The sequence below is a fragment of the Gambusia affinis genome, linkage group LG09 (assembly GCF_019740435.1).
Source record: "Gambusia affinis linkage group LG09, SWU_Gaff_1.0, whole genome shotgun sequence".
Classification (NCBI taxonomy): Eukaryota; Metazoa; Chordata; class Actinopteri; order Cyprinodontiformes; family Poeciliidae; genus Gambusia; species Gambusia affinis.
In genome coordinates, this window is record NC_057876.1 from 4,740,641 (window position 1) to 4,753,441 (window position 12,801).

At 41.1% G+C, this 12,801-nt stretch overlaps 1 protein-coding gene across 7 annotated transcripts in view; it reads left to right on the plus strand.

Moving 5' to 3' along the window:
* LOC122836741 (TRAF2 and NCK-interacting protein kinase-like) overlaps positions 1-12,801 on the plus strand; it is a 69,495-nt gene that overhangs the window by 39,358 nt on the left and 17,336 nt on the right. For 6 of the 7 annotated variants that reach the window (XM_044126558.1, XM_044126560.1, XM_044126561.1 and 3 more), the window contains 8 exons: positions 1,913-1,978; positions 4,871-5,203; positions 6,614-6,748; positions 6,826-6,960; positions 8,754-8,824; positions 10,400-10,470; positions 12,262-12,347; positions 12,605-12,699. In XM_044126558.1, the coding sequence (XP_043982493.1) occupies positions 1,913-1,978; positions 4,871-5,203; positions 6,614-6,748; positions 6,826-6,960; positions 8,754-8,824; positions 10,400-10,470; positions 12,262-12,347; positions 12,605-12,699 (992 nt within the window). The remainder of the gene's footprint in view (positions 1-1,912; positions 1,979-4,870; positions 5,204-6,613; positions 6,749-6,825; positions 6,961-8,753; positions 8,825-10,399; positions 10,471-12,261; positions 12,348-12,604; positions 12,700-12,801) is intronic. The other variant, XM_044126565.1, reaches the window with a different exon arrangement.

Here is a 12,801-nt window from a genome sequence, read left to right on the forward strand (position 1 = left end):
GATGCAAACAAACTTCAACTTAGAACACTGAAATTCATAAAAAGAAAACACTTGGTACAGTACATTGTGTTTCAGTTTTCTTCTCTAGTGTCTTATTAACAGTTTATCTTCTCGTTTTTCTACAAAATTTCTGACGTTTTCTCAAAATGTAAGTCAACCCCTAGAAATAGTTCCAATAATTTGTAAATGTGTTGGGGGGAAAAAAAAAACAAACAACTTAGAGTGACAGCCAAAACCAATCTTCCTATTCTGCCAATAATTTCAACTCTACTCTGGTCCAATGATGCACTCAGACCACTGGGTTTCAGGAGGTCTAACACTTAAAAAACTGGATTTTCTAGCCAAACAAACTAGAGTTCACTTAAAGCAGAGCTGGTGTGAATGCACCCTAACAGACGACCCTGAAATATCCATTCTGTCATTATGCTCTGTAGGTTTACTGTCATCGTAGATGTGGCGGTAAAGCAGTCACCGACTTCACCATGATGCTTCATTAAGTTTAGTGCATCGGTATTTGATTACGTGACACGCTCAGTGAGTGTGTCATGCGATGTTTTGTCAGATAAAGATGTGAAATGGTGCAGTGATTATGACCATCTTGCACATCAATTCCTACAGCAACCAGAAATGTGTGGAGGGGAAGCTTGGTTTAGTAAGGGTTAACAGGAAAAAGGGAAATGACAACGTTGAAACAGACGTTTCGATGTAGTCCACAGATCCTTCTCGTCCTTATCGGCTTGTTTTCAGAACAGGAAGTGAGAAGTGTGACTTCCTTTATATAGATATTCAACCTGTAGCTGGACGTATTGTCATTTTTGTCTGAATGCTAGTTATTAGGTCATATTTTCAATCAAATCTGTTCCCTCCCACTGCTAGGCTACAGGTTCTACCTGGTCATTCTGACTGTTTCCCTGAGATGAGGAGAAATGTGTCCAGTCGAAGTCCAGTTGTCTTTTACTCATCCTCTAATGTTTGGCTTGTCCTGAAAGCAGACCAACGTTGAGTTTCTGTTCTTATAGTTCTGCCCTCAACTCCATTAAAAACTGTTATCTGAACGACAAACCAATCAGCTCAAAAGAACTTTTCCTGATCTGCCAAAGCTAAAGAGCCCAAATGTCTCATTTAATAAACCTGTTTGTATATATTTGAGTTTGTATATTTGCTTTGGCCCTGTCTGAAGAAAATCCACAGTAAATCCCATCTGTCCAGTTCTGGTTTTCAGTTTTATCATTGTTCCAACGTGGGGAGGGGGAGACGGTTATCCTGATGATGATTATACAACCAGCATGTGTCTGTTAGTGACGTCATTTCTAATTTCTTGCATCTTTGCTGCAAAAGTCCTACGCTTCCTGCCTCATCCCCGATAGTTTACACTTTCCCACCGCAGCTGTGTGATCAGGGCCGAGCTGCCGCCGTCACGCCTTAATCTCCCTGAGGTTCAAGCAAACACAATTGAAAAGCAGCGTTGCAATCACTGCAAACATTTAAATCCGCTAATTACCCAATGTAAGTGTTACAAAAAAAAAAAAACAACACGTGCCCACTTTAGGGTGTTTTGGATTTTTTATTTATTTATTTTTTCTGCTCCAGGAGAAATTTTCAAAAATGAGGCCACAATGAAATATTTAGAGTCGAGAGTGCCGACTAAAAAGCTCCACGCTGAATATTTTAGTTCCCACCTCTCAGAATCCCACCAAATTACGATAATCGCTGTTTACAGCTTTCAGGTCTGAGCAACGGAAGAATCCACGACGACGGGAGTTTAGATTTCAAACTAAGTTTAAAAGAATCTGTAAAACTCTCATGAAATTCTAATTCCACTGGACATACAGGTGTTTTTTTTTTATTAATTTCTTTTTTTTTTTTTAGCACGTGGCTGCCTGTTTAAAAGTGTGTGTGTGTGTGTGAACAGGATCATGCTGGCAGACAGTGGAGTGACAATGTGTCAGTAAGGCCTCTGGACTCCACAGCGGAGCAGGTAAGAAACCTTTTCTTGTCCTTTTCCAATTACATGGTGATAATTCTTCTGGTTTAGCTACAAAGGAGCAGAATACTTTTTTTTTTCTTCTATTTTTTTTTTTTCCCACTTTTTCCCTACCTAAAGGACCATTAGTTTAGAGGGGGGGATTGATCCAGTTTTACCTCATTCTGTGGTTTTAAAGACGATAATTGCTCTTTCCATTCGTGGAGCGCTGAGTTTCTCTTTACGTTTTCATGCATCAAAAGCTTTTAATCGGGTCGGATATGAGACGACTTCTACTTTTTTGTGTCATCGCTGAAGGCTGATTTCCGAGAGAAAAGCCTTGAATGTTTTGGTCCCCGACTCGGACAGATGGGAGATAAAAACGAAGCGTGCGGGTGAAGCTAAGCAGGGACATGAAAGGGAAACCCAGGGAAATTGTGCACTTGTAATTGAAAGTGTTATAAATAGAGTTATCCTGTCGAAGATCTCCACAAAGCAGACTCTGAGCGACTTTTGATATGTTTGGGGTTTTTTTTGTTGTTGTGCAGACTGAGTGGGACAGCGGTGACGGGGGGGAGCTGTGTTCTGCCACCACTTTAAACCGGTGTTTATCACAGCATGCCATCACTTTTGTTTTAAACCCTCGCTCTTCATATCCGTCCTGTCTCCGCTGAGCCCAGCGCGCCGCCTCCACTCCTCTCCCCTCCTCTCCCCTCCTCTCGCTTGCCTTCTTCTTCTTTTTTCTTTTTTTTTCGTCCATCGCTGCCTGAGCTGATCACAGTAGGAAACCTTTCGTACTTGTAGCGTCTCTCTTTTCACTCTACTCCCAGAATCACACCTTCTGATCTCAGCGGGAGAGGCTTTAGACGCACAGATCTGGCAGAAGGAAAAAAAGACACGGCTGGAATTCACCGTCACTTTTTGATATGCAAACACTTTTTATCTACTCACTGTTTTTAATTCCTCTCTGTGACTCCCTGCAACCTTACACATGTACATACGGGTCTCAGCTGGGTCGTACGCTACTGCAAAGAGTTCAGATTTATGTGGTGTAAAACAATTAAACTTAAAGGGGCAGTATTATGTTTTCCAGGCACAATAACAGTAATATGTTTTATAGCACAATAAGGTAAATAAAGGAACCTGAGTGAAATATGGCTTAAAAGAAATTTGACATTTCGATTCAACGCCTTGAAATTGGGCCTCTGTCTCTTTAAGAAACTCCTGCTTTTTCTGAAACTCCACAATCGCTCCTCTAAAAACCCTTTAGCAATGATTTTCTCAGCATTGCTCCACTGGGTATTTGCTAATTGTTGCTGACTAGTTTGAAGGAGCTCATGCTGTAATTATCCCACCATCTTGTTTCACTAATCATATTGTGTTACTTTTATTATAAAAAGGATTGTTGTTTTTGTTGTTGTTGTTGTTGTTGTTGGTTTTGGGAAGTTTTGGTCCAAACAAGATTATGCATCTATAATTATCCTACAAGACATTTCCATAATTATTTGTCATGCGACCCTATTTCTTTAGCCAATGACTATGGAGAACAAAAGACGTCAGTGAGGTTACAGACAACCTTTAGTTCTGTCGACAACTTACTACAAGCAGGAAAAATATTAGAAAACGCTAAAACCGAATCCAAATAGATGCTCCAACTCTATTTGTTTAAAGGTGTTTTCGCTCTCGCAACATTTTTTGGCTCCCTCTCCACGCCGCCCCCTCGCCTTCTTATGTTTTGCTACTTGTAATAATAAACAGCGTCACGCCCTGAGCGCACTCGGTGTCGAACGATGCTGAGCAGCAGCAGGGAAAGCATGCTGGGTATTTCAAACCTGCGTGCCAGTCATACAGGAGAAAACTGCATTAGGTCTCGGGCGTTTTCCTCTCCCAGGCAGAGTTGATCCAAATCTTCCCCTGGGCGGTCTGACGTGTGAAAGCCTCGCTCATGGCCCAGTTTGACTCGCTGATAGCCTGCAGTGACCTTTCTCTTGGTGGAGTTTACTTTGTAGAACCCTGACTGCGGTCTTGGTGTTCGTCCTTTGGATGTGTAGATGACCATTTTGTTGCGTGCATTTGCGGCGCAGAAAGTTGTGTCTGCTAAATTAGAAGTCAGAGGACTTCTTTAGCTCGGGGCTGTGCTGTTTCTGCTTTACATGTTTGTCTAGGTGTGTGTGTGTGTGCATGTTTTTTTATTTTATTTCTGTTTGTCACATCTACCGCGGCTTAATGATCCAGTGCTTGCTAATGAGCTTCCTGTCATGTCTCTGCTTTGTTTTCTTCCTGGTTTTCAAAAGCTAGCAGCGACATGCAGTGCAGATAAAATGCATCATCATCTCTTGCATTTTTCTCTCATCAACTCAAAAGTCCATTCTTCCATAACAGAAAATGTCAGACAGTCCCATGTAGGTGTAGCACTTTTCAACATTTACAGACCCATTTAATAAATTAGAATATGATTGAAAAGTCAATTTATTTCAGGAGCTATAGACACGCAGCATGTTATTGTTTACGTCCGGAAATTTCACGCATGCGCACCGCGGTGGACGAAAAGATGATTCTTTTACTTGCCATCCTAGCCACACTGTCACGGTAGGACAGTTGAGTTAACAAAATGAAACTACTTGTCTGATGAATTTTTGTAAAATAAGAAAACTAAAATCAAAACAAAAACAATAAAGCCCAATTAAAATGTAGAGAGGTTTGTGGTTGTGATATTAAAATGTGGACAAGTTCGGCGGGTGTGACAACTTTTGCTATGTTTTTATGTTTTAAAACACACAAAAAAGAAACCAACGATTTAGCATGTTAAAATTGTTCACTTAATCACATCCTATGAATATTACATTGCTGCAGTCGTTCTCAGTCTTTGTCAGTCTGTGTGTGCTGCTTTCCGTGTCTGCCACATAGAGAGCCGTGGCTCCCAACCCGCCGCTTCAGCACAAGTCCCAGCATTCACAGCTTCAGCCACAGCCTAAGCCCCAGCCTCAGCCTCTGGCTCAGCGTCAGCAGCCGTCGGCGAGCCGGAGGTCCCACCGCACGCTGCCCAAAGACCAAACCCAGCTCCTGTCACTGCAGCACGACCACAGACAGAAGGAGAAGGAGAAGCAGCGGCAGAGGGAAGCGCCGGTGGCCCCAGTCCAGAAGTTATCAGTCTTTAGTGGCCACAAAGCTGCTGCTGCTGCTGCTGCTGCTGCTGCTGCAGGCTCACCTGGCCGCCCTGCAAACACCCAGCGCACCGCGGTAAACTCAGAACGCTTTATCATATCTGAAACACGCTTATGTTTCCTCTCTAGGTTTATAGGAACTCCGATTTCTCTCTGTACTCTACCTTAGTCACCAAAAACTCCCCTCCACCCCTGATGAATCCTACATTTTGCAGAAAAACAGGAGGAATAGAGAGAATTTGAATTCAAAGAGGAAGTGGTTGCTGCAGCGTCTGTGTGTGAGCCAATGGAAACAGTCAGGGCTCTGCTGTGAAGTTGATGATTTCATCTGGTCAGGATATTTTTCATGCCAGCGAACGCAGACACACGCTGACTGTTTGTCTGGTGTTTCAACACGTGTTAGTTTTTTTTTTGTTGATTTGTTTTTTTACCTCCGTTCTTAATGCGTCCGCAAAACCAGACAGGAACTGTTTACTGCTGAAAAAAAAAAACAACAAACACTTTTAAATTTTCTGAAGCATTTGTCTCCAGACACTTTGTTACAGGAATCGACGGATTTGTTTACTTTTTCTGTAAAGTAGCATGGATTGGGATGAAACATTAACTACTGACTCCTACCCACATGCTGATGTAAAAAACAATTATAAGCTAGAAACATATAGGTCTTAAAACAACACCAATAGGCCAAGTTATAAATAATCCGAACGCCCTTCATTACAGTGTCTTGCAGAAGTTTCCATCCTGTTTTTACGGTTTCACACCACACTGCCAGACCTCATGTATTTTATGTGACACTGTTGTGAAATGGAAAGAGAAGTCAATTATAGTTTACTTTTTTTTTTCACAAATTCAAATCTGAGATGTACAAGAGGAATTTTTCCCAGAGTCCTTTATGCTAATACCCTTGAATAAGATTAAATTGATTTGAAAAATATAAGTTTACCTCAGATCAATTAATCGCAGGCTGTTGTTATTTTTCTCGTTGTGGGATGTGTGTAGTTTTTTTTTTCTGGCAAACGTTTGAGTCGCCCCAGACATCTTCTTTGCATTCTGTGACTGAAGGCAGGTCTTTAATTTTGCCTTGACACGACTATTTCATCTCAGGTTTATGTGGTTTTTGGGGGTTTTTTGTTTGTTTTTTTGCTGTACTTGATTTTGTTTTTTTTGTTTGTTTTTTTTTCTCAAGGGACTTTCTGTCAGGCAAAAGTTTGAGTCACACTCAGACATCTTAATTGCCTTCTGTGACTTCAGACGATTGAGTCTGCCGTTAAATCACTGTTAAGATACCATAGCTAGCTAGCTAGTTTTTTTGCGTCTGCATCTCCATCTCTTTTGTGGAGGTCTTAAATTTCATTCATGGTGGTCTTAAAAAGTCTTAAATTTGAGTTGGTGAAATCCTGAAATCATCAGGCTGCATTTTGACTGACTCAGTGCACGCACACTAGGAAAGAGGGAAGTCTTAAAGGGATTGTTAATCCGGTTTCAGATGGAGCTCCAGGAATCCCAGTTGGCCAGGGTGCTGTTGGCTGCCGGGCTTCCCAGTCAGATGCACTCCAGGCTGGGCTCTGGAAGCAGCTCCAGTCCTTGTACCCCCGCCATGCAGAGAGCTCACTTCGGCCAGGTACGCACACCCACACAAGAATTTTGTGGCTTTAAGTGATCATTTATTTGGACTAAACTTTATAAATAATCCCCCAGAATGCCAATCTCATCTCCTGCCGCGACGCCCCTCACAGCAGCTCAATGTCAGACATGGCCATCTCCCTGCTGTCCCCTTTCTCCCCCGTATCCCCGGCCGACGACGTCTTCTGGGACTCCGAGGCCCCGCCTAAAGTGAGTATCGTCTGCCATCGGCTCTCCAGCGACGCCGTCAGGGTTTCCTCGCCAGCAGGTCCGGCGGCCGGCTCCAACGAGCCGTAAAGCCCAACAGACGTGGGATTTGTTTTGTGCCGCCGGCCGCCACGAGAACAGGAAGTTGTCGTGGTTTGGCACGCCAGTCACAGGACGTGGCTTGCATCACATGGGCACCGTCGAATGCGTTGTGCGTCTTGTGTTCCAGTCATACAGCGATGAGGAAGTGGCGCCCACGGGACGGGTTCAGTGTAATTTAGCTGCGAACCCTCGCACTGTAAAACAAACCACATCATTCACTATTTTTTCCCTCCCCCCCAATATGTGATTTACAAATACGGCTGCATGTAAAGTCACCAACCAAACTCTATAAGGAGATGATAAACACAGTAATAACTGCAACAGTGAGCGCTCGGTCTGTTTGCTGCTGTGTTGCTGAACTAAGGGGAGCGCATATGGAGCCGCTGGAGCGTTTAATAAGTCAATGCTCTCTCTTACAGCGTGGAGGTTGTGCAAAACCAGCAGCAGGGTTATGAAAACACTTTCTTCAGGGGGATCAGCTGCATAAAGAATCCTAAAAGTCTAAAGTGAAACAATTTAGCAGCTGAACAGTCTTCTGCTCCTGCCTTAAAGGCATTCTCACAAAATCCCCACTAAAGCGTTTTGTAATCTTCAACAGCAAAGAAAAGAAGTGTTGCTCTAACCTGCATGTGTAGTTAGAGACAAAGCAGAAAATACCCTGTTAGCTTTGTGTGTGTGTGTGTGTGTGTGTGTGTGTGTGTGTGTGTGTGTAGGACATGGGCAACTTGCAAGAGGGATTACAGGTATTCCCGCAGCTCTTTTCCTGCACTGTCGGGCGTGTCTTCCTCTTTGTTGGCGTGTCATGTGACCCAGGATGCACGCAGTCAGAAGGTCGCCTGCTGGCGGCTCGGATAGACGATTTTATTGAAATCAGAAGCTGAAAGTTGGTTGTTTTGAATAATAGATGATATAATTTGACGTATTTTACATGGCAGACCAACACAAAGTTGTTCATAATTTCAAACTGGTAGGAATTTCGATATTTATTTATTTTACTAATATCGATCTGAAAAGTGTGGTGTGCCTTCATTTTCAGACCCTTAAAGTCAATATTTTGTAGAACCAAAAATTCAAAGTCTCTGTTTACAGTTTTTTTGGGGGGTTTCCTAGGTTTAGGACCAAAAAGGCTCCACAGAGGCTGTGAAAAGAGATTTTGAATCGAACTGCTCCTGCTAAAGGAAGGAAACCACCCAGAATAATACTGCCAAGAATATGTTTTGTGGTAAGGCTGGTTGAGCTCGCAGTGATGTGGAGTGCTGATGTGTTTTTTTTTTCACATATAATTTTGGTCTCACTTTACCACGCAATCTTCTTCCATGTTATTTTTCTAAATAATAATTTTAAAAAAAATGCCGCAGGTTGCAAACCCCCTGGTTTAGGATCTACATGTGCTGCAGAAATTTGTTTTTATATTTTTGTTTTCATTAAACCTTAATTTAACCAGATAAAAAAAAAAAAAACAGCATTGGAATCAAGACCTCTTAGACGAGGACGACCTCTCCAAGAAAGGCAGCAGCACCTGCTGTGGTGGACAAAGCAAACAGTCAATGAAACAAAAAAAAAAAAAAAACAACATTAAAAATACATAAAATCCAAACAAATTGACAATAAAATGCAGTTGTTATGACTGTAATTCCACAAACCGTAGGAGACTTTCTCTGCATGATATTTCTCTAATCAGTTCTGTCTTCCAGGTCCCAGAACGCACAACTTCAAAGTTCTACTGCAGAGAGCTGGTGATGGGACACAAGAGGACGGCTTCGAGGTAAAGCTCCACTTCATGATTTCCTGAAACAAGATCTTTGAATAGATATAACGATATTTCTATTTGGTAGCACCTGTCTTCCTGTTGCTAGATTTATTGGTGTTTGTTCAACTTGACCCGCTCATTGAACACTTGCTAACTCACTGTATGCTGTATTTTAAGTTCCAGCAACACAAACTAATCCATGAACTTAAAAAATAACAAAACAAAGAACGAATGCTACTTTTTTAAAGTAAAGCAGCTTTCAATTTAACTTGGAAGGTGATACTCGGATCTGGATTTCCGGCTCTAAAACTGAAAACCTTTGTGACTTGCTAGCTTTTGTTTTCTGTTAGCCAGCTAACTGCCTTGTAAATACATCCCTTTACAGTATATTTCTCTGTATTTTATTAATTCAAAGCTGTAGTGGAACTACATCTAGCAGGTTGGACTTAATCAGAAACATCAGAATTGAAACCAGGAGCTAATTTCTGACACTGGCAGTTTTTTGTTTGTGCACTCGGCAGCCAGCTTGGATTCTACGTTTGGATGAAAGAAAAAATTTTAAGTCAAACATTTAATTAAATTAAGTTTCCTGGCTTGGGAATCAGGATTTCTGATTTCTGGAGCACAGAATAATTGCTGATGTTGCTTCAATGCTTTTTGTTTTCTGAAAACTAAATAATAAGTATTGTGTGAAATCCCCTTTTTTGAGATTTACATCATTTTATAATGTTATCCCCTTATCAAAAACATAAAAGCTCCTTCAGACTAGCCAGCAGCAATTAGCAAACACCCTGTGAAACTGCACATCAGCTGAGCTCGTTATAGGAGCTACTTCTCAGTGAGACGCTGGTAAAACATTTAACAGGATTAAAAGAGGAGCCATGTTGGATGACTTCCTGAAGGTGGAGTTTCAGCGTGAGCAGCAGAGGCACCAATTTCAAGGTGTTAAATTACTAAATCAAGCTTCTTTTAAGTCATATGTCATATTTACAGCATTTTTATGACAATTGAAGGTAACATAGTTACTTGGTTGTGCTATAAAATTACAATATGTGACTGGAAAACACATAATACTGCCCCTTTAAATCAGTGTTTTGTTCTGGGACCAGTCAGGTGGATGGTATGTGTGTGTGTGAGAAAGAGAGAGAGACCTTTCAATACAGGATTAAAAAAAAAAAAACATTTCAGTTTTCCTTGTCTCTGCTCTAGCACGTAAAATACTATGTAACCTAATTACTATTAGCTCCAGATATAATATATATATTTTAATTGCAGTGAGTATTTAACTCCCTTTTGTTTCATTTTCTTTGGACTGTATTTATAATGGGTACATATATATCACATCCCAGCTCATATCTTTGCACCCCGTCCACCTCCCATGGAGAGCAGCTGGCCATGAGCAGATCAGATCAGTTTAGCCGGGATGATTGCCGTGAATTAGATGAAAATAACAGTGAGGAAATGGGGCCTCTGCAGTGACAGCGTGAAGGATTTGTTTTAGATTGTGACACAGATGTTGATCGTAACTTTTCTTCTGTCCCCCCTCTCTCCGTGTCCCTCTTCCTGGTGCGTGTCTCTGTCGCCATCTAGTGGCAGTCCGGTGTCGGTGGCAGACCGGACTGCGTCTCCAGGAGGCCCCCCGTCAAGCAGCAACCACCCAGGTGCGTTGCCGTCCAGATATGCTGCTCTGTGCTGTCTTCAAATGAGAAATTTGAATTTGTGGTTGTTGTTTTTTTTAAAGGTAAATTAAAATAGAATTATGTCTATTGGACTAAATTGACTCTGTGTTTGTGCTTGAGTAAATACTCATTCTTATGCAGTCTTGAGCAGTATGGATTTTGTAATTTTGAGTTTCCAGACTATATTCCTTGTTTCATTCTCTACCAAACGACAAAAAATATGCATTTCTGTAAAATAAACTGCTTTATTTGTTGCGTTATTAGTAGATAGCTTCTCTTATTGTTGATTTACCTCATCAAAACCCAGGTTTCTAGTCCAACACATTCATTTCTTTCTTTGTTTTTGACAGTGTAAATACCTACAAAACAAAAAAGTGCAATTTTACAGCATGTTTATTCTCTCCAATCAAAGATTGAACCCGTGGTTCTGGTCTAGAAACCAAAGCATCGGCACTTACAATTTTTGACATTTTTAACACATACACAATTTTCTTCAGCTCTTTTTGGTAATATTTAATACATAAATGTTTCTTTCCTCGCTGTTTGACGTGAAACCAGAGCAAACTTCTCGTTTCAGCTCCGTTAGATTTACCAGTGCATGTGAACTTCTGCTTTGTATCATTGTACTCGATATTTGACTCTTTTTGAGCTTTTAGCACATTCCCTGAGCATATTGTCAGACTTTTGTCCGACAGCTGTGGTTGGCATCTGTGTGCAGCTTAGAAGTGAAGTGCTGTGATTGGCTGAGTGTCAGAGCATCCCAACCCTATAAAGAGAAATGTTTGTTCTTGTTGCAAATCCCACGGAAGCCAGATCTTTGTCAAATCTGTAACCAGTCATAGCAACGCAAAGAAACAAAGCAAATATGTTGTTTTCCTCGCTTACTGACTTCATACTGAATGGCTTACAAATTTGCCTCCAACTGGTGAAAGTATCAGAGTTCACAAACTTCTGCACAGAGCCTGTATTTCATGTAGAATAATCTGCTCCACATTTAATACACTGCAAAAACAAAATCTTACCAAATAGTTTTGGTTTAGTTTTTAGTCCAAATATCTTAATATACTTGAATTAAGTTAAAACTAACTTATAAGTGTATTTTCAGCAAGATATCAGAGTTTGTTTAAGTCAATAATTACTTAATACTGAGGAAAATGTACTTTCTTTCTCTGTTCCAAATTTTCTATTTGCACAATAAGGTTTCTTGGGAGAAGAAAACAGTGAACATGAGGAAAGGAAACGTAGAAGCTGCGTAAACAGCCTTCACATATTTCGAAAAAGGATCGTATAAACGATCATATCAATATAAATATCTAACTTCTTAACACTTAGTGGTTAAGACGGACGTCAAACTTTATTCAACTGAAAACTTTGAAAGCAGCCAAGTAAGTTAGCGCTTTGGAATTTATCCGGAAAAATGAATTGAGGGGAAGCTAAGCGTGCCAAAGCATTTTCAAAGTTGGCAAAAACGCTGCTGCGTGTTCTCAGCTCATTAGCGGAAGTGTGCTACGCTGTTCACCTCATTTAAAACTGCTCACTGGTACTGAAAACGCATATCTTTGAGGCATCTTCACTCAGTAACAACTTCCACACTGAGGAGTGTAGCATGGTGCATTCAGTGGTTGGAAGAAAAAAAAATCTGATTTTTCAGTTTTCATTATTCCGGTCACTCGTCAAGCTGAATAATCCACCAGATCCGATCAACATCCGATTCTTAATTGATCTACAGTAAATGTGGAGTTTTGAAAGCTAACGTCAGTCTGTGCGTTTCAGGCCTGCTCAAGCTTGAAAGTCCTCTGATGCAGCACCGCCTGCAGCAGCACAGGAAGGCTGACGACACATCCAGTGGACATGCACAAGTAAATAACCCCATGCTGTTCTTACATCTTGCTATTATTTAGCTTTGATGTTTATAGAGTGGAAATGTGTTTTTTAACACTAAACAACAACAAAAAAAAGGTTGTAGTTTTGTTGTCATGCAACCCAAATGTAAACAGATTCTTTGCTTGCTGTAATCAGTTAACTTGTTGTTTCAGTCATGTTTCCAGCTTCATCTGTGTCTAATCGTCCAGCTTTTTCTTCGCCACTCTGACTTGCCTGTTTTCCTTCCACAAAGGGACTAAAAGCTCCTCTGGGGCGGCGTAACAAGGCCACCGAATACTCCTCGTCCAGTGACGAGTTTGGCAGCAGCGACGATGAGGAAAGAGCCAGGTGAGAGGCTGCAGGATTTGATATTTCTGAGAAGGTTTAACTCCAAGAAGTGACATCTATGGCTTTTTTGGAATACCTGAAAATAATTTGCCCTTCCTGAAA